This window comes from Pipistrellus hanaki (assembly GCF_964339955.1).
Source record: "Pipistrellus hanaki genome assembly, chromosome: 2".
NCBI classification, from domain to species: Eukaryota; Metazoa; Chordata; class Mammalia; order Chiroptera; family Vespertilionidae; genus Pipistrellus; species Pipistrellus hanaki.
The window spans coordinates 167036965-167059089 of NC_140504.1; the positions used below are offsets into that span (position 1 = coordinate 167036965).

General features: G+C 39.1%; 1 protein-coding gene across 15 annotated transcripts in view; it reads left to right on the forward strand.

Annotated features, from left to right (window-relative positions):
• Positions 1 to 22125, forward strand: part of ELAVL4 (ELAV like RNA binding protein 4) — a gene marked incomplete at its 5' end in the record, with an annotated part of 137539 nt that overhangs the window by 63899 nt on the left and 51515 nt on the right. For 12 of the 15 annotated variants that reach the window (XM_084872931.1, XM_084872925.1, XM_084872921.1 and 9 more), the window contains one exon: positions 21480 to 21720. In XM_084872931.1, the coding sequence (XP_084729057.1) occupies positions 21480 to 21720 (241 nt within the window). Of the gene's footprint in view, positions 1 to 8414; positions 8589 to 21479; positions 21721 to 22125 lie in introns of all 15 variants that reach the window. The other 3 variants (XM_084872935.1, XM_084872928.1, XM_084872929.1) reach the window with 1 other exon arrangement.

A 22125-nucleotide genomic window follows, 5' to 3' on the forward strand; every position in this document is an offset into this window, starting at 1 on the left:
ATAACATTTGCTGAACAGAGTTGAGTTGAAAATGACCTTAAAGTACAAAAGGGGAACAGTATCATGAGGTGGTGATGAACTATACTTGTGCTAAAAATGCCCATGATCTATTCAGGAAGAAAAATAGGGCCCCAAAGAAAATTCGGCAGTGAGCCTAAAAAAATATTGTATTCTTTCTCTCTCTCTCTCTCTCAGTGCTGTTTTGTTTGTATTTCATGGGAAACCAATGTATTTGCTATAAGAACACAGTTGAGATGTGATCTCAGAGATGGCTACTTAATTGATGTGTGGATCAGGACCAAGCTCAGCCGCCTTCACCAGGCCCAGGAGATCCTCTGTGGCCTACTTCTGCCCTCCTTTCCTGCCTCCCATCCCGCACCTTTCTGCCTTCCATTTATCTTCCACTGTGGAGCTGCAACACACTGTTCCACACCTGTGCTCAAAAAGATCCCGTGGTCTCAAACATCCTCTGCTTTTCTTCACCATGAGACAAATAGGAGGCTCTTCTCGCCCAGGAAAGCTGGGTTAGGGCCACCTCAGTTAGCCCTGCCAATCTCCTTCCGTCATTGGTCTTCCATATAGCATACTCAATAATTTATTTGTCTGTTTCATCACCACCTCAACATTCAGAACTGGGTTTATCTCTGTGTGTGGCACCTAAGAGGTGCTTAGTAATTCATTGTTAACTGAATGATGTAGTTGGCTATTGCTTAAGTTGTCCGTAATAGTTTCCCATCAAGTGCCCTGTTAACCTCGGGCTTAGGAGAGGAACATTGGACCCAAAGCCCCCTTGTCATGTAGGCTGACTTTAACCCTATTGTTGCTCACCAAACACAGTTCTGAAACTTTGAGTTAAAAATCTTAAGTGTGTCTATGTACATGAACCTTTTCCTCATCACCATGACTCACCTATAATTCCCCAGTAATTCTTCTGTCTTCTAGACCAACAACTTTCAATCTTTTTCATCTCATGGCACACATAAACTAGTTACTAAAATTCTGCGGCACACCAAAAAAATATATTTTTTGCCTCTGACAAAAAAAAATGTATAATTTTGATCCATTCACACCGGATGACTATTGTTATGTTGGCTATTGTGATTTTTTTCTTGGACAATCTAAAGGAGGAAAAGAGGTCAGTTCCTCTGACTAAATAATCACATATTGTATGTTTTAAAAATTCTTATAGCCACTGGTTTTAAAAATTGCTATTATAGACTACTTTTTATCACTTGCTGTCTGCACCACGCTATTAACAATGATAATCCACAATAATAGTGACACTTTGTAGTGTATAGTCAAGCTTTTCCAAAATAATTTTACTTAAGTTATCTCATTAAACCTCATAACAACTCTAGGAAGCAGGTATTTTTACTCCCATTTTGAGAAGAAAGAGAACCATGTAGTTTATATAACTTGTACAAGGTCACATGAATAGGAAAAATCAGACTTGAGATTCCAAGCCTAGTCTGTTTCATTCTAAAGCCTGTGTTCTGACTTCCATTTTGTATAATTCATCTCTTAAAAGGTAGGGCCTAAAAGACTAAATAAGGCATTTAGCTTAGTGGTTAATAGGGACTTCCTATCAAGAACGCCAGACTTCAATTCAAATCCTGGCTTTACCAGTTGTGACCTTGAACAAATCACTTACTCTCCCTATGTCTCAATTTCTTCATCTGTAAACTAGGGTGGTCATGAGGATTTGATGGGCCAATGAATACTAAGGACTTAGAATGGTGCTTGGCATATAAAGTGCCAGTGATCATCATTGTCGTCATACAATGTTAACTCGTGTCCCATTCTCCAAGTGTTTGTTGAATGTCTGTTATGTGCCAGGTACCGTTGTAGGTGCTGGAGATACAGCAGTGATTAAGACAAGCCCCTGCCCTCATGAAGCTTTTGTTTTAAAGGGGGAAGATAGATAATAGCATAAGTAAATTTTAGTAGACATTATCTATTGTGTGATATTCTGTAACTCACATAATGAAGTGCTATTTTAAAAATGCATTAAAATAATGGGTTGAAGAGTGGAACTATTGAGTACTTGTTTGTGGATACACAGTGACACCACCACTGTGTATGCTTAAGTTATCTCATTAACTTAATGTTCAGCCAGTGTCTTGCTTCTACCTTGTGAGATGCAAGGCTAGGCTTCATACATCCGGCTGCTGACTTATGGGATGTCGGGCTTGCCTGATCTGCACTCGGTGTGGGGTGGTCAGCCCTGGAGTAGCAGGAAATTAAATGGTTGGGTTGCAGGAAAACCCAACATGGAGAATTGATAAGTAGGTCCTCAGTCTCTGAGGGAGAGGCTTCATTCTGTTTTCTTTATAGTTGAGACAATGAAATGGGATAAAGGCTCTGAGGAAGTCAGAAGGAAAGTTTAGTCAATCAATCAGCTAAGGATAGGGTCCACCAGGATGTTTTGTCAAATAATGTAGGATCACCCCATTGCTTTTTGTGGAACTAAGAAGTGCAGTAGTTACTGGCATTGTCATAGGATCTTCATTTCCATGAGTATTCTCATGGGTAAGAGCATGGGCTTTGGAGTCAGAGAAACCAAGGTTTTTTTGTGGGGTTTTTCCTTCTCCACTTGCCTGTGATGGGGTCTTGGTAAAGTCACTAAGTTGTCTGAACATATATTGTGAAACGATTACCACAATAGGTTCAGCTCACACCCATCTTTTCACATCTACACTAACAAAAGAGAAACATACAAATTGACCGTCACTCCACTACACCCACAGCCAATCAGGAGTGAGTATGCAAATTAGCCCAACCAAAATGGTGGCAGCCACAGAGCTAGAGCAAGCAGGAGGCTTGGGTTGGCCCCCACAATGGAGGAAGCCAAGCTTCCTGCCTATCCTGGCCAGCCCTGGCCTCTACTCAAGGCTACAAAGTTTCCATTGTAGAAGATAAATAAATCCCAGATACCTGCTTCCAGCCAGCCCTGCCCTGTGCTCAAGGAGGTACTAAAAAAAAAAAAAAAAGAAAGAAAGAAAAGAAAAAAAGGAGGGGCTGGGAGCCTGGATCACCGGGGGGTGTGGCCAGTCTGAAAACAGCCCTCAGCTCCTCTCCCAGGCTGGGCAAGACCCACAGTGAGGACCCCCACCCTGAAGGGGGTATGGCCAGCCTAAAAACAGCCCTCAGTCCCTCACCCCTTAAGTGGAGGTCACTTGGAGATGATCAGGACAGCAGGGGGGCAGTTGGGGGCCAGCAGGCCAGTGAGGAGGGAGGGTTGAGTGAGCAGAACAGCGGAGGGAGGGGGGAGCAGTTGGGGGAGAGCACACTGGCACAGGGGGCAGTTGGGGATGATCATGCCTGCGGGGGGTTGAGGGGGGCATTTGGGGGTGAGCAGGCCAGTGGTGGGGGGGTAGTTGGGAGCGAACAGGCAGAGTGGTTAGGGGCAATCAGGCAGCCAGATAAGCAGTTAGGAGCTGGTAGTTCCAGATTGCGAGAGGGATCTCTGACTCCTGGTTTAGGCCTGATCCCTGTAAACCAGCAGTAGGACATACTTCCAGGGGTCCCAAATTGGAGAGGGTGCAGGCTGGGCTGAGAGACACCCCACTCCTCCTTCCTCCCTCTCCCCCCTCCCCCGCAGTGCAAGCTTGCACCAGGCCTCTAGTAGATACAATAAAAATAAGAGAAAGAAGAAAAGAATAAAAGGGAGGTCTTTTTTCCCTTATGATGAGAACTCTTAGAATTTATTTTTAAACTTTCCTACATATTAAAAAGCAGTATTAGCTAGTCATCATGTTGTACATTATATCTCTAGCACTTATCTTATAATTGGAAGTTTATACCTTTTGAAAACCTCCCTCCAACTTTCACTCCCTCCTCCACCTCTATGTCTGGTAACTGCAAGTCTGACCTCTTTTTCTATGAGTTTAGATTTTTAAATTTTAGATCCTACATATACATGAGATCATTCAGTGTTTATATTCCTCTGTCTGACTTATTCCATTTAGCACGATACCTTCAAGGTTCATCCATGTAGTTGCAAATGGTAGGATTTCATCATTTTTATGGCCGAATAACTGTCTATTCTATGTATGCACCACATCTTATTTATCCATTAATCTAAAGATGGATTTTAGATTGTTTCCATGGCTATTGTAATAATGCTGCTATGAACATGGGATAGAGATATCTCTTTGAGTTAGTTTTTGTTACCTTTAGATATAGTCCCAGAAGTGGAATTGTTGAATTGTATGATAGTTTTATTTGTAATTTTTTAAAGATCTGCCATATTGTTTTCTATAGTGGCTGCACTAATTTGCATTTTCATCCGCAATGCACAAGTATTCCCTTTTCTCCACATCCACACCAGTTATCACTTTTGTCTTTTTGAGGATAGCTATTCTGATGGGCATGCGATGTTGAGACTAGTGATGTTTCTAATGACTAGTGATGTTGAGTATCTTTTCATGGACCTGTTGCCCTTTTCTATATCCTCTTTGAATAAATGTCTCTCTAGGTCCTTTGCCCATTTTAGATTGGGTTATTTGTTTCTTGTTATCGAATTGTATGAGTTCTTTATATGCTTTGTATATTAACCCCTTATCAAATATATAGTTTGCAAATGTTTTCTTCCCATTTAATAGGTTGTCTTTTCACTTTATTTATGGTTTATGATATTTTGCTGTGCAGAAGCTTTTTAATATAATGTAGTTCCACTTATTTTTTATTTTATTGCTTATGTTTTAGATGTCATATACAAAAAATCATTACCAAGAACCATGTCAAGGTGCTTTTTCGTTCCTATATGTTTTTTTAGGAGTTTCATAGTTCCAGGTCTTACATTTAAGTCTTTAATCCATTTTGAAACACCAGTTTCATTATTTTACATGTGAATATCCAACTATCCCAACACCATTTATTGAATACAGTGCCTTTCTTCATTGAGAAGTCTTGGCTCCTTTGTCAAATATTAGTTGACCACATATGCTTGGGTTTGTTTCTAGGCTCTGGATTTTGTCCCATTGGCCTATCTTGTTTTTATGTTGGTACCATAGGGTTTGGATTAGTATAGTTTGAAATCAGGAAGTGTGATATCCCTATTTTGTTCTTGTGTCTCAGGATTTTTTTTAGATATTTGCTGTCTTTTTTGGTTCCAAATAAATTTTAGAAGTGTTTTCCTAGTTTTGTAAAAAAAAAAAAAAAAAAAAAAAAAAAAAAGCCATGGGAATCTTGATAGTGATTGCAGTGAATCTATAGATGGCTTTTGGTAGTATTAACATTTTAACAATTGTAATACTTCAAATCTATGAGCAAGAAATACTTTTTTATTTATTTGTGTTTTCTTTGATTTCTTTCATCAATTTCTTGTATTTTTCAGTGTAGAGAACTGTTACCTCCTTGATTAAATTTATTCTCCTAAGTATTTTGTTGTTTTGACACCATAATAAATGGTATTAATTTCTTTATTTCTTGTTCTTAGTATACAGAAACACTACTAATTTTTGTATGTTAATTTTGTATACTGCAATTTTACTGAATTCTTTTATTAGATTTAATGATTTTTTGTTGATTTTTAGGATTTTTATATGTACAATTATGTTGTCTGCAAATAGAGATAATTTTACTTCTTCCTTTCTAATTCTGATACCTTCTATTTCTTTTTTCTTGCCTGATTGCTCTAGCTAGGACTTCAAGTATGATGTGAAATAAGAGTGGTAAGCGTGGGCATCCTTGTCTTATTCCTAATTTTAGAGGAAAAGCTTTCAATTCTTTACCATTGAGTATGATGTTAGCTATGGGCTTATTGTATAGGTCCTTTATTATGTTGAGATATGTTTCTTCTATGCCTAATTCATTAAGAGTTCTTATCACAAATGGATGTTGAAATTTGTTAAATACTTTTTCTGAATCTATTGGATGGTTATATGATTTTTTCCTTTGTTCTGTTAATGTTATATAATGTGATATATCACATTGATTTGTGTATGTTGAACCATCATTGCATTAGGGTACACATTTTAAATATTTGTCATTTATTACAAGGTTCACAGAGAAGATTTAGGCTAAAATGTGTGAGTTACTTCCCATTGCATAGCCTTCAAGTAGGAAAGCAGATAATCTTAAAACTGAGGACATACTATCCCAGGAAGGATTGTGGAATGCCAGAGAAAAATTAAGATTTAATTTGCTTCAAATCAATATAGTAGAGACTAGATCAGCCAGCCTCTGTCACAGAACTGTGTTGGCTCCATCCTCCTGGAATCATAAGCCCTTAGAGGCCCAAGATTCAGTGAAGAAAGGCACTTGATAAAAAGGGCTTTGGGATCTGTAATTCTGAGCTCAGTTCTTGAGTTTGCTCCTTTTTTGTTTTGCACTTTTTTGTACTTAATGTGGAATGTGTATTTTCATAGGTCAAAGAATTCAGGCTCCTATACTAACTGGTTTATATATAAACCTATTTGATGATCAAGTGTCAACAACTGGGAAACATTAATTTTTAAATATCTATAAAAACCTTTATGTATTTTTCCTCTTTTCATTGTGTATAATATTGCATAAACTTACATTAAAATCTTAAGACTAAAAGATGAAAGTGAAAAATACAGTTTATTTTTATCCCAAAGCTCCTTTGTTTTCATTAGCAATCTGCAAACTTAAAATTACTTAAAACAAACAAATTCTCCACTAAACATTTTTAAGAGTACAAGAATAATTTTCCAAGCATTTGACAGCACACCTTTTGTACAGAGCACAGTAGGTGTTTAGCGGGTATTTGACCTCATTTGGATTGAATGGATGTGGAAGTAATTACATGATTATTTATTCACTCATTTGTGTCTATTTAAAAAAAATAATGCCATCCTCATCAGTGTGGCCTAGTGGTTGAGCATTGACCTATGAACCTGAAGGTCTCAGTTCAATTCCTGGTCAGGGCACATAGAGCCCAGGTGGCGGGCTCAATCACAGTAGGGGGCATACAGGAGACAGCCAATCAATGATTCTCTCTCATCATTGATGTTTGTCTCCTGCTCTGTTCCTCTCTGAGATCAATAATTTTTTTTTCAAAGATTTCATCTTAAAAAGATGCCAGGCATGCCCAACTCTGACACTCATAACAGCAAAATATTGAGCCCCTATTGGCTCTGGCTTTGGCTTGTGTTACTTGTAGAAATTCTCACAGGTGGAAATGTTCTATGGGACTCAGCCAGATTCAGACCCAAAGCAAAAATGAAATATGAGTGTAGGCCTGAAACAGAGGCAATCAGAGGTATAAGGAATGTGGGAGTGAAGATATAGTCACTGTAAAGATGGCCTTATCCAGAAAATGGAAAATACCTGGCCTTAAAAATACACTCTTTGGGGACAGTTTAGAAGTTGGGGGAAATAATATAAGAGCAATATAGCTTTAAAAGATGAAGATGCTGCCACAACTAGTTTGGCTCAGTGGATAGGGCGTCGGTCTGCGGACTGAAAGGTCCCAGGTTCGATTCCGGTCAAGGGCATGTACATTGGTTGCAGGCACATCCCCAATAGGGGGTGTGCAGGAGGCAGCTGGTCGATGTTTCTCTCTCATTGATGTTTCTAGCTCTCTATCCCTCTCCCTTCCTCTCTGTAAAACATCAACAAAATATATATTTTTTTAAAAAAACATGAAGATGCTCTTGTTTTTAAATTGATTTTGAAGATAAAAGATGTGAGAGGTTTATGATGTGAGCACAGTGGTGGGAACAAAGCAAGGAAAGTAGATTTAGTTGTGGAGAGCAGGTGAGCGCCTGGAGAGCCATCTATTTATTCATTAATTGTACCAACAATATCTGGAGCTATGCAATGGTCCCCAGGGTCACAAATGAATCACACACAGCCCCTGTCCTCAAGGAGCTCACAGTCCAATGGTAGAGACAGGAAGGTGGAGAGAGTCTCGGTGCCGTGTGATAAATGTCCGTGATGGAAGCATGTATAGGAACACAGGCGTTGTCATGGTGGGGTGTTTGGGAAGGCCATTGGGCCTGAAGGTGAGAGAGGAGAGCCTTCCAGGCCAGTAGCAGTGCTTGTGCAGGGTGGAGCATGAGAGAGAACCCAGTGTGTTCTGTCTGTCATTGCTGGCTGAAGAAAAATGTAGTCCATACTGCTTCCCAGGGCTTATGGAGGTTGTGGTGGATAAGGAGGAAGACGGAAGTCAGTGATGGGGAGACTTCAGTTCAGATCCAGCTGTACACGTGAACAGGGGCTAGTCACTCTATCCTCCTTTTGCTTCTTAACTTTTCGTTTTCTCACCTATAAAATGCAAATGGTAAGGGCAGAGGGGTGGGCCAGAATCCCACCCACCTCTCAGTATCTTCATAAAGATGATATGGGGTGCTGGGCGTAAATGTGCTTACACAGTTTCCTAAGTCTAGCATGTGATTTAATGAATTCTTTTTAGTGGCTTTGTAAAGTTCATCTCATTTCTCCAGGGAGATCACACTTGCTGTGTTAGCTCTGCACTTCCTGCCGCACCTTTCTGAAGGGGCCCTGGAAAATCCCCTTGAAGTGCGTTTGGTCAATGTGCCTGCTCCCGGGTCCACAGAAAGGAAGGAGCGGTCCAGATGGAGGGTGGACCACGAACAGCCCCTGCTCTTCCACCCCGGGTAGGTCCATGTAAAGGCCAGAGATGCCTTCTGCTTTCAGTATACAGAGTGCACTGGCAATTTACTGAAATCTTTCATGAAAACAAGAGGAGTTTCTTTTCTGGAAATCAGAAATCCTAATGACTGAGCTTATTACCTACATTTGAAAGTATCTAACTTTCACCCATTCACAGTGGAAGGCTTTTTCTAAAAGGCAGAGTGTACCAGAAATTGTTTGTGAGTGTTAAAAGGGGTGCTTTTTATTAAAAGTTTGCTTAATCCCCCTTTGCTCTGTATTTTCCTGGCTGGTATTATTGTGAGACCTTGTTAGTTAATGTTTGTGAAGCCTTTAGAAGATGAAGGAAATAGCTATTGATATAGATGATGAGTAGTAACCTTTTTAAGTGTTCTTTTCTACTTCAGAAATTAAATCCTAAGTGTTGATTTTACCGACTCATAGATTAGTTAGCTTTGCCACCTGCAACACTTTATTAATGAGCACATATTTTCAGAATATTACATTTTGCATAAGGGGAATGAATACCTATTGAGTGTTTATCGGTGTCAAGCTCTGAGCCAGATACCTTCAATTTGTTATTTTTAATCTTTACAGCAAAGCAGATAGAATTGTTCAAATTTTTCAGGTGAGGAAATTTCAAGTGTACTTTGGAGAGTCTTTATGTGGCTAACCCAAGGTCAAGGTTAGAGCTGGTTTTCAAACCCAGATCAGATCAGCTTCAAACCTCATGGTCTTTCCATTACACCGTGTAGAATTTTCAATCAAGATCTTTCCTGTAAGATCCATTTATTTATCAATATTTTCTGATTAATAGCAGACACAGTTTAGAATGGCTTCAAATTATTAGATCACTTGCTTTCTCTAAGATGGCTGGGTTGCTTGTTGTGGTGATAGGAACATTTCCTCAGACTCTAACAGCAGTCGCCAACCTTTCAGATCTCAGGGACCACCGGTTGGCAGCCATTGGATTAGGAAATGGAGAAGGGCGCAGAATTTGGTTTCAGACTTGAGTTCAAGTTTTCTGACTGAGTGACAGTGGATACTGCCTGAAGTCTCATTTCTCCATCATGCTGAGTGACTTCATGTCTTCAAGCCCCCCTCATCAGTAAATGGGAGAATGACAATGGCCTATTTTGCAAAATTATGGGAGAATTAAATGAAGGAATATAGGTGAAGACACCTGTCACCATTTCTTATGTGCTAACTGTTGGTAGTATTGGAAGGAGTCAATGGCAGTTGCGTGCCAAAACATTATTTTGTGTTACCCAAAGCACTTCTTAATCAGCTTTATGCAGGATCTCCATTTCCTGAGCCTTTGCCATGTTCTGAGCAGGGACTTTGCTAGGCTCCTTTGTATATACCTCTTCATTACCACATTTATAACTTTATATAGTAATTACTTATTTACTTATTTATTTACTTCCTTGCAGGCAAGAACCTCTTTTCTCTCTTTGTATCCTTGGCACTTAACATAATGGCTTCTGGCCCATCAAAGGAACTCATTAATGTTAAGGAACTTAGCATGGCTTTTGTTCCTTTGTGCTGCTTTTCTTTAAGAGCTAACTTCAGTTGTGGGAAGGGGCTGTTTAAAGGAAGCACTATATTATCATCATTAAATTGTGATTTCATTAGCTTGCTTTAACTTGTACCTGTACTAAAGAAATTTTAGGTTACGCTAATTTGACAACAATGGTTCTGAATATTTGTTAGCACTGACTTAAAAAAAAAAAAAAAAAGGTAAATTTCTGGGATAAAAAGAATATATCAAGAGATGGAAGAGTTTGCCAAGCAAATTTACTTTTATCTGTGATTTCTAAGGACCTGGATACCTTACTCAAAGAAGTAAACTATTTACCATACCTTCCTGTATATACAGGTATCATTTCCAAATTATCCTTAGAGACATATTAAATTAGTCCTGAAAGGGCTTGAGAATTATGTATTATGTAGTTTTGAATTTCGGTGTAATAATAATTTTGAAATTGGTGTTTTAAAAATCATTATTTCTGAATTTCAAAATGCCGATTTGACTCTTGCCCAATTAGTATGAATTAGTGAGGTTTCAAAAGTTTATTTTGAAAAAGACAAGATTGTGAAGACAGAAATAGTGACTCTTCTCTGTTCTAAGTATAACATCTTCTGTTGTTATAAGACAAATCATAAAAACACATATAATGGAAGATTTTTTAAAAATAGAACAATGAGGAAATTGAGGTGAAGAAAAATTATGAGAATTGTAAAATAAGATAAATATAAAGGTAAAGTTTGTGTTAAAAACAACAAAACACATCAGAAGTTTGCGGTGAGGTCCTTTGCTCTTGCTTCACACACGGAGAGCTACAGATCTGGCATCATTTTCCTAGCACTGTTACCAGGAGGAGACCCAGTGAATCACAGGAGGCAGAGTCCCTCAACCAAAAGCAAACCCATCACACGAAGGACAGAGAATATTAGTGGCTCGTTGTCATAATAGATTATTTGCCTCAAAGCAGACCAAACTATAATGATACTTTGGTATTTGCTTCTTATTCATGAGATTTTTAATAAATGTGTATTAGGAGGATCTCCATATGTAGGAAAGAAAGAGAAGCTTAAACGCATGGCATGGAATGCTGCTTGACAGTGTCATGCATTCACAAGATGTCCTTGAAGATGGAGCACAGAACAGAGATCAAGGAAATTTTGGCAGCTGCAGTTGGGAAAATAAATGGCTGTTATGCGATTGGGTAGATCCTGAAAGCAGGCTCCTGCTCAAACCATGTAATTAAGAAAAGTGGGAGCTTTTGTCCACGCGCAGAATGTTCATAATATCAGAGTTTGTCAGCGGGAGCTTTTAGAATGGATCAGTGCTTTTCACTCCCTGATCCAGGGAATGGTTTTCTTATAAATCATCTCCTCCCCTTGCTGTCCTCAGGAAGGTTGCTGCCAGGCGATAAGGCCAACTCAGACTGTAACCTCGCACTGTGAGTTAGGTGAAGGGGAGACCAGACCAAAGACTGTTTCAGGAAATGTGGTTTTTATTCATTCTGGCTCCTGTGTTTTCTCTAATGTGGGAGCAAACAGCGTGGCCAAGGAGAGATCCTGCAGGAAGACTCTTGGGAGGAGATGGAATCACTTTTAATATTGTGGCCCCCAAACTGGTTTGAAGGATTTATTTTCTTTCTTTCTAAAAAAGAACTTCCTTCCAGATTATTAAAGGACTGTATTTTCATTGTAAAACAAATACACAAAAATTTGGAAAATAAAGATGGAGGCAAGTAATTGATAGAATTATCACCTAAAATTCTACCACTTATTGTTAGCATTTTATTTTTCCTTTCCACTCTGTGCATATTTATATAATTGAGATAATCAAATTTTCACCTTCTACATTGGCCATACACATTCTCTTATGTTATTAAGAACCACTATAAACATAATCTTAACAATTGCAGAATACTGTATCATAAAAGTATACAATAACTTACTTAGTCATTCCCCTTGTTGGGCCCTTAGATTGTTTGTATTTTTATTTTATTTACTTTTCTAGATACAGTTTTCTTAATATATCTTATTGTGCATACTGTGGGTCTACAGAATTTTGGATTCTTTTCTGAGCTTAAGAGTGGATCACTGGGTCCAGAAATATGAACATAATGTTCAGAAAGTTTGTGTCAATATATAGTTCACCAATAACAATGAGAGAGATTCTTTCATAGCACCTTAAAACTTGACAGTTGCAAACCCTGAATTTCTACGTTCTCTGTAAACATGTGGTCCACAGATAATTCAAAGACAGTTCTGCCATCTCAGGTCTGCCTTCTCACCAACACTGATATGGTTTTACTAGTACCCATCTGCCTTCCCAGAGGGTGTCTAGGAGAGTGGTAACCCAACTACTCTCTGAGATAGTTGGAGGGATAAAGTTCTTCTATTGGGTCAAAAAAGGTCCTTTTTTCTAATACATATAAATAAGGGAAGTAAGTGAAGGATGAAATAAAAAAATAATTTTTCACGTGCAATAAAGTAGTTTTCAAATTTAAAGCTACCCTGTCAGAACAATGTTCGGGATCTTTTCACTAATGAACATGCAGATATACTCAGGGGCTGTGTGAACTGTCCGTGGGTTGAATTTAGCATGCCCGGTTATACATACATTGAGGTGCCGAAAGCTGTCTTATTTCACCTATCGGCTTAGCGGCAGAATGCCCCCAAATTGCACCATTGGAAGAGCAGTAGGCTTACAATTCCTCTCAATAAAGGAAAGGTTGCTGTGTGCAGATTTTTTAAGATAATAGCTCCCTCAATTCCCCTCTACTCTCCTCCCCAGCTGTGTTTTAAAAAAATGAGTACTAATTTTTAAAATAAAAATTGTGTTACGTAGATTTCTGAAAAATTTAATGAATGTGCATAAAACTTAAGTTCAGAGACATGACCCGAATCTTTAGATCATGTTAAAGATGTACAGAATAACACATTGCTTTTTATAATTGAATTTCAGTGAGTTTGCTCACACTCTGAACCACTAGCCAAGCATTTTATAAATACACAATATTTATGTTTACATGAATCGTGCCACTGGCTATTGTTTATGCATTTAATCAGAAGACAAGTCCAACTTAATCAGTCCGTGGGCAGTTTTACAAATAATTCATTAATGTTCTTCGTATGGAAGATGAAGATAATATTTACCATCACAGCTAGTTCCTATCCCAACAGGTACTGATAATTTATTTTTATGCGTTTGATTATTTTGCCCACATTAAACATTCAGAGTTTGGGGGCCAAAGGGTAGGATGTGATTTTTTTGTGTTCAAGTTAATATTTTTTGCAGGAAGCCTGAGAGCTTGCCCACGAAATTGTATTTATACTAAAATGAAAACATTTGTCTTTTTCAAATATGCCTTTAATAAAGAAAGCTTATTGAAAGTTAGAAATTGTACTTATTTAGTGGCCAGGTTGGGAAAGAGGGTTGAATTGGGAGTGGGGTGGTGAAGGAAAGGTTGCTCATCTTTGCAATGAACCAGTTTATCAAGCCATCCCTAAACTCGGGAGATTTTCCTGTAAAAGTCTGTTAAAAACAAACACCCAGAGGTTTTACCAGGACTGCCCCAGGCTGGGTACACCAGGAAATCATTTTAGGCCCAAACTGAAGCCCTAAAGAAACTGTAAAATATAAAGAAGGTCAGTATTTATTCTGGAAGAGAAATGTGTGTGATGTGTCTGGGGAAGAAGATAAAAAACAAAACAAAACAAAAACAAAAACAAAAAATCTTGGCTTTCTGTAAAATTTGGGACTAAAGCCTAAGAGAAATGAAATTTTGATTATGCGTTTCATATCCAGGCTGGCCCTGCTATTTTAAGTATTAATGCCTCTTGTTCTTCCCAGCGGCTACTGATTTTGTAAAAGCCCTGGCTACCACTGATAAGAGTACTTCCAGCGCCTGGTGGCCATCTCCAAAGAAGAAGATGCTATTTCAAAGGAGGAGTGCCTCCAGCTTACCTCATGTTACAAATAGTCATTGTTTAGAACGTGGGCATTTAGACTGGAAACGGAAGTGTCAGAAAGGAGTAGGACTGGGCTGTGTGTATTTCAGTTACGTGCTTTTTTTGGTGAGGAGGGAGAGTCATTAGAGAAACTGCAGTAGGTTGCTTACGAGGAAGGTGTGTATACAATTGATTTTAATTGATTATTTGTTTACCTGTCCTCCTCTCCCATCCTCCCAACTTGAACCCTCGAGGGCAGGAACCAAATTATCTTTGTTTCCTCAACTCCTAGAATAATACCTTGGTCTATAATAGCATTCAATACACTTGTGTTGAACCTAATACACTTGTTTTAAGGATATGCTGAGAATTTATTACCACATAACCTCCTAGAGTAAATAGGTCTTTCAGGTTATTTGTGCATCTGCCCAAAGGTATTATTAAGCTGTCAGCATGTTTTCCCCAGTTGGAATTAATTTTTTTTTTTTTTCGTTTACTAGTTACCTTTCAGCAGAATCTACAGAAACTCGGAACAAATGGTTTTGGAGGGCATGAGTTTAGTTTGCGGCCACATTCCCCTGGTCCAGGGGTCTCTGTGAGTCATCGTCTGTAATTTGGTTGGAGGGGAGTTTATATTTCCAAGTTCCCTTTTCCTGGTGTGATCAGATCAGCAGTCTCAGCCCCTCCTTTTGGACCCCATTAATAACAGTGTCTCCTTCCCAGTTGAATTAAAACCAGGAAAAGAAATACTAACCTGAAGGGGCTCAAGCAAATTAAAGCCTCTTGAAAAGAAGGAGGAGAGAGTATGAACTTAGGAGCTGATGGACAAAACTTTAAAGAAAAGTGAAATTGGAGTTGTAAGTTCATTTTTAGTATCTTTTAAGAAGCAAAAAGAAAAGTGAGGAATTGTCACTAAAAATAAGATCTGTCTTCAGGAACCTGCTGTGTAAATGTCTAACTCTGGGGGGTTTGTTTTTCAGACTTTTGAAAGGTGGAGGGGATGCAGTAGTCTGGGCCACTCCACCAGAGTTCAGCATACTGAGTATCAGAATTGTGTACGGGTTAAGTGGGAAAGGCCTACAAAGAGAATTAGGACTTTTATTTTTGTTCTCATGAATAATTTAAATCAATTTCTGTAATGGTTTGATTTAGTGACTGCCCTCGGTAAGCATTATTCTTCGTGCTCTTGGGACTCTTGGGAGTGCTCGTTCTATTACACAAGGATTAGCCTCCATACCTAACTTTTGAAAAGTCCTTCCTCATGGAAAAAGAAAACACCTTTAAATATGCATTAAAATACTTAATAAAATATGTGTGTGTATGTATATGTGTGCCTCAAATGTTCACCTGAGACATGTGTGCAATCAGTACATTCCTTTAGCATCTTTCTCAGTTAGAGGGTGCTCAAAGTAGAGGGGACAGTATTTGGAAAAGAAACATCATATTCCTATGACCTTTCAGATTCTTTTTGTTGTTGTTGTTTCTTTGCCTGAACTAAGCATCGAAACCACCTCTCCACCAAAACAATAGAAGTCGAGGACTGACAAGAGCACTGTGTCAAGGTCCCAGCACTGGGCTCTTAGATGATGAATGTCGTAAGTGAATTCTACAGTAGAACAGGTTCCTTTCATGTAAAATTGTAACCTCTTATTTGCTTCATGAAGTGAATTCTGAAAGTGTCAACTATATTAAGATACATAAATGCAAGACTAGACAGTTTTTCATCATTTTGCCATGGTTATGGAAAATGTTGGAGCAAGGACAGGATATTGTATGGCTGACAGGCTTGGTGAGGGTCCTGTGGTAGCACATGGGAGGTGGCTTTCTGGGGCCCAGGACAATGACTCTGTCTTCAGTTGTAACTCTAGCCTTCCCCAAACTTGAGTAAATAAAAGCCTGGTGAAGATGTGCGAAGAAGGGAAATGTAAGAGATTCATGAGCTGATGGAAGAAATGTTGAAAGGGGCTTTCCGTATATTTTTAGTACTTTAGTACACAACACAGTTTTAGAATTTTGAAATGGACTAAATGCTTTCAGCTTGCTCAACTGACCATTCTTGTCCACCTTGTATGGGGAGTGGGGTGAGGGTAGGTGAGTGGAAGGTGGAGAAGTGGGGTTCTAAACTTTCTTATCAAGAAGTAAGAATAATGTTAGTCTACATAGAGGTGCTCCAAAAACGTCACAAGCCTAAGTGGGGAAAAATCTATTTGGAGTTTTCAATCTAGAGACAAAGGATTGGCTTTCCTGTGTGTAAAATGTTACATGCATATATATATTTCTGGCGAGAAAGAGAAAAGGCATTCAACAAGTTCCCTAAGGGACCCACTTCAGCCAAAGTTTCAGCCCTCCAGCTTGAATGAATGCCTCTTAAAGTCTGCATTTAAAATAATATTCAAATATATGCCTGGCATATAATAGGTACTCAATAACTGTTCTGTCTTCTTTTGTTATGTGTAAAATGGGATGACATTAATACCTTATTAGCTTATAGTATTTCACAGAGTTGTTTGAGAGATAGTGAACTCTAGGCCATGTAAGGACTTTTATTCATTCAATAGTCCTTTATTCAGAACCTACTAATTATTAGGCTTTGTTCTACATGCAGGAGGTACTGTAATAAACATAACAGATTCGGTCTCCGGCCATAGAGCTCAGAGTTCAGTCTCATTCTTTGAGAACTATAAAATGCTACAGTCAGAAAAGTATGAAGGTAGATATGTTTCCACACTGCTGTTCAAATGCATTCCTGTAATATGGCTACCCCTCACCTCCTTCCTTAAAAAAAAAAAAAAGAAAAGAAAAGTAAACCCTTATCCATGTTTGCATTGTCACAAGAGTACTCACGTGAGATAGTCTGTAGACCTGGGCTCAACTCCAATCTCTGTCTCTAACTAACAAGCTATTTACCCTTTTTTGTCCTCAGTTTCCTCATCATTAAAAGTCTGGGGCTGGGCCCTGTAGTCCCTACTGTTCTCTGATGTCTCATGCATTCACACTGTGAACTCCGGGAGGGCCAGCTCCTTGTATTTGTTATCTCTGTATCTTAGCACAGTGCCTAGCACACTGGGGCACTATCTCTGTTCATCTAACATACCCAGATCTAGCCATATGACCTTGCGTGTCCAGAAAGTATTGTAGTATGACAGATACCTTGAGTGAATAATAGCGAGAGAAGTGATTGAACAGGTAATTAGGACCATTAGGATGGACCCATGATTGTGGTGAGTGGGATGTCATGAAGGGCAGGGAAGGTTGGTTTTTTATTCAGGAGCACCCTGAGAAAGAGGCTGGCCTGGTCTCTGCTTCTTACCTCCCCTCCACAGAGACAAGCAACCCTGAGTGATGATCCAGCAGCTGCAAGTCTGAGGCTTCTCTCTTGCTTTTGTTGTATATTTTGCAAAAAAAGAGTGATGGGAGGGGTGAAGTTAATGCGTTGAGTGTGAGTAATTAGTCATTCAAACCATTGACATTTACAATGACAGGATTTGAGTGCCTATGTTATTGTGCACTGCTCTAATAGTTTATCCCTGAAATTTTCTGCCTGTATAATGTTTCTTAAAATATATCACAGGAGCATAAAAGATTTAATGCAGCGCTTTGTACAACCATTAGAGTTTGAAGTCAACTGAACCTCCTCAGTGCTCTATCCTGGATGCTGACTCTAATTCTCCTTCTTAATTGCCATTCAGAAGAGGGAAGGAGGAAGAGTCAGGAGTTTGGAATCTGGTCAGCTGCAAGGTTGGCTGCGAGACCCACACAGAATGTTTTATTAAAATACATTTGCACACTTGAATAACTGATATATTTATTGGCAATGAAACTGGTGCAGTTAGAATAGCAAAGGCCATAGGCTAAGGAAGCAAGTGTTCTGATTTTGCAGAGGATATGCTTCCCACTAACATATATATATATATGTAATCCCTGGTCTGTTTCCCAGGTAGAAATTACAGGTGTCCTCTCCCTAAGATCTATCATGTAAACTTAAAATGTTGTCATATCATATCGTTGGGTTTGTTATCTTTATATCTTAGGAACTTCTCTTATTTTCCAAGTTATGGTTTTAGATCATCTTGGTTGACTTATATGTCAGATTTGATTCTGACATTTTACATTTCTGATTCTTTTTGTAAGCCTGTTTTGCTTCTTGGGATACATCATTAAGACCAGTGAAGGATCTTATAACGCGAGAGATCTTATAGCAATGCATTTGCAAATGTTTCTCAACTTTAGAACTGCACATTTTTCTTGGGAAAAGTCTGTGTGTGCGTGTGTGTATTCCCATCAGTTCTTTCCAAATATACAGAATGATAACTGCAGCGTGTGCAGAGCAAAGCGAGCTCCATCTCCATCAGATGAGAATGACTTGGCTTACTGTCTAGTAGCTCAATGCAGAACATTGTGTCTTATGACTTTTTTGAAGGTCTGAGCCCAGTTAGGATTGTCTGATCTACAGATGGGGCTCAGCTCCATGAGTCAGCATACATTAGGAAATCCACATAGGATGTAAGCAGATCAGAAAGCTGATTGAGGAACTGAAATTACTTTGCTGCAGACTTGTCACTTCCCAGACCTGTGAGATGTTCACATGGGCAAGTTGGCTTCCATCCACATGTGTCTGTGAGGTGAGCATCCAGTGAACAAAAGATGAACCCAGCTGTCAGGTGACCTTTAACATTCTGAGTCCCACAGAATCTCAGCATGCTTAGGTATGGCTGGCATTACTCTTCATATTCCGCTATAACATCCCCCAAAAGATGCCACAAAAGCATAGGCGATTGTGTAGGTATCTGGGAGAACTTTAAGAAGGGTGACCTGAGGAAGGTGGAGAGCAGAGAAGGTGTTCTATAGATTATGGAATTGGCTTTTTTGCCATGAAATAAAAATTCCATAGTTGGGCAGTTCTGTGATTCTGCTAGCAAAGCTTTCTAAATTGGATAAACTCTGTTTTTCAAGTTCTTTATCGAGTTGGCAGCACTCCGTGTGTTTGTTGCCTGGACACCTGACTCACTGAAGCAGTGAGACTACACAGCAAATGGAAGCACTGCAGAGACCCAGGAGGCTGGACGGCATGGCGAGCAGACACCTGCCTCCCAGCAAGGAGCTGTGCTGATGCTCTGCAACATCATCTCCATTAGCATGGCCCCCTCCCCTGGGCCCAGCTTCCTCATTTCTCCTGGACCCTTCCCTCAAGGGCAGAGCAGCTGAATAGGCTTTTGGGTGCAGTTTCTATCACTGCAGAGGAGTGCTTGACTTAGGATTCTTTTCAGAAACTCTTTGTTTTCCACTTAGTGTCTTGACCAGACTTCCAGAATCTCATAGTTGACCAGAAGCCAAGAAGAAAATTCTTGTGATGTGATTCAAGCTACTTACATGGCCAGGTGGCATGCCTCAGTGGTTGAACATCAATCTATGACCCAGGAGGTCAAGGTTCGATTCCCAGTCAGGGCACATGCCCGCGTTGTGGGCTCTATCCTCAGAGGGGGGTGTGAAGAAGGCAGCCAACCAATGATTCTCTCTCATAGTTGATGTTCCTCTCTCTCTCTCTCTCTCTCTCTCTCTCTCTCTCTCTCTCTCTCTCTCTCTCTCTTTCTCTCTCTCTCTCTCTTCCTCTTTGAAATCAATAAAATTATATATTTTTAAAAGTTACTTACATGATGCTAAAGAATCTTAGAAGTTCCTCACCATCCTCAATCTGCCTACTTTCCCTGACTACTCCTCTTGTCTTATTTTTGTTGTTGTTGTTTTTCTATTTTCCATTCGTGATCATTAGAAGAGGAAACAATTTCAATAACCCTCACCTACCTAGGGTATAATGTGTAATAATAGTTATAATGCCTCCAGGCAGTTTGTCTAGGCACTTAATAAATACATATGTGATCTGTCATCCTGAATATAGCCCTGCACAATAGGCTTTATTCCAATTTACAAAGAGGAAACAGAGGCTATGGGTATTGAGGCCTCCTGCCTTAGATCACACAGCTAATAAGTGCTAGGACTAGAATTTTAAGTCAGCTGCGCAATTAAAAACTCACTTCTGTTTTACTCTACCACTGTGCTTCAGATGAGAAAATAAGTGAAAAACAAAACAAAAACAAAAAGCAGTCTCTAAATCTAAGTCTCCTACGATGCAAGTTTTTCCCCCAAGATCACACAGCCAGTCAATGGCAAGCCATGATTCTATTTCCAAGGAGTTGATGATCAATTTCAGAGGAGATGGAAGCCCTATCATGAAGGATGAGTAAGAGATGGTAGTAGGACAGAATGGAAAAATGGAACTGATGGGCTGCATTTGAGGCCAGGAAAATTGGGTGCAGGCCCAGACTCTGCCCCACTTTCTCGTGATGACAAAGAAGTCACTGGAATCCATCTCAAACTTTAGTGTTCTGAACTAGATTTTATTCCATTCAGTGTCTTCCAGCTCTGAAATTTTGTGATTCTCCATGTTTATCATATGGTATGGGGCATCTTCATGACCTATTTCTATGAAATTAAACCCATTTTTCATAAAAACTTCATCCTAGCATTATCTTCTTAATACTTTTCCCTGAACCCCACTATCCTGTTATCAGGGTTAATTACTCCTCCACTACAAGTCTATTGTCCTTCTGCAATCTGCTTGCCTATCTGTGTCCTCTATAGACAGCAAATTCCTTGAAGGTAGAGACATTTGTGGAAATCTTTAATTAACTATTTAAATGCAGAGAAAGTTCTTTTTGAGTAATGTGTGGAAGGACAACCTCGGGATGTGTGGGACCTAAGGTGGAAACCTAGAGTGAGCTTTTCCTTCCTAGTGTTTTATTTTAATAGAGGTCCAGGAGAAATAGTGACAGAGTGGCTAGGTCAAAATAGCAGTAGATAGACTTTGTAGTTCCCCAGTATGCACTCATGAAATCTGAAATTTGATCAGTGATTAAGCATCAGTGAAAATCTAAACCCTTTCTATATGAAACAGCTCTACTTAATTCGATGTCATTTCACATTAGGAGATAGTTAATAAACAGGTACTGCATTTGATCTTATGAGTGTAGCCCTCTATATTTAGCTTTTTCAGCTTTAATGGAACTATAATTTTAATCATGATTATTACTTTACATTTTAATTATAATTTGGTGTGGCTTAAGTATACATTTCTGAGAGTGATTGTGTAATGAAAACAGGAATTAGCTTTTCATTAGCAAAATAATGGGAGAGTTTCCACTGCATGCTAGTCTGTGTTCAAAATCTATGGGCTGGCCTAAAAATAGCAAGGGGAGTTTAACATTTTGGTTTAAAACATGCTTCTAAATTGGCTACGTTCACAACCCAGTCTCTTGTGCTCCATCTTGTTCTATCTTGTTCTCTTTTTCTTTTCAAAAAATTAAATTAAATCTTGAAAAATACTTTAGTTATTTCAGAAGGCTTATTTTTGTTATTTTTATTTTGTTTAGATAATTAGCACCATGGAGCCTCAGGTGTCAAATGGCCCGACATCCAATACAAGCAATGGACCCTCCAGCAACAATAGAAACTGTCCTTCTCCCATGCAGACAGGGGCAGCCACAGATGACAGCAAAACCAACCTCATAGTCAACTACTTACCCCAGAATATGACCCAAGAGGAATTCAGGAGTCTCTTTGGAAGCATTGGTGAAATAGAATCCTGCAAACTCGTGAGAGACAAAATTACAGGTATGTTTTTCGTCAACATTCTAGGCTTGGAATCTGCTGCTGTGATGTTCCATTAGATGTTCAAACCTTAGTAGAAATGCATGGTGATGTATCTGTCTACAGTGTGGATCCTGCATTCAAGGATAGCATGGGCACACAGTCATAAACTCATACGTGTGTGCACTGTAGAAAACCACACTGAGGATTGGTAGGACTGAGAAGATGAAGAATTTGGAGCTTCCTCAACTTTCTGTGAAATAATACTTTGGTTTTATCCCCTTTTATTCTTAATCAACCACCCCTTCCCTTTGTTCTTTAATTCTCTGTTCTGCTCTCTGCCCTCCATATGCTCCATGTTAGTTTTTATCTACTTATCCCTTTCCTCTCAAACATTTGGTTTGTGTGTGTTGATATTCTTCTATGTGT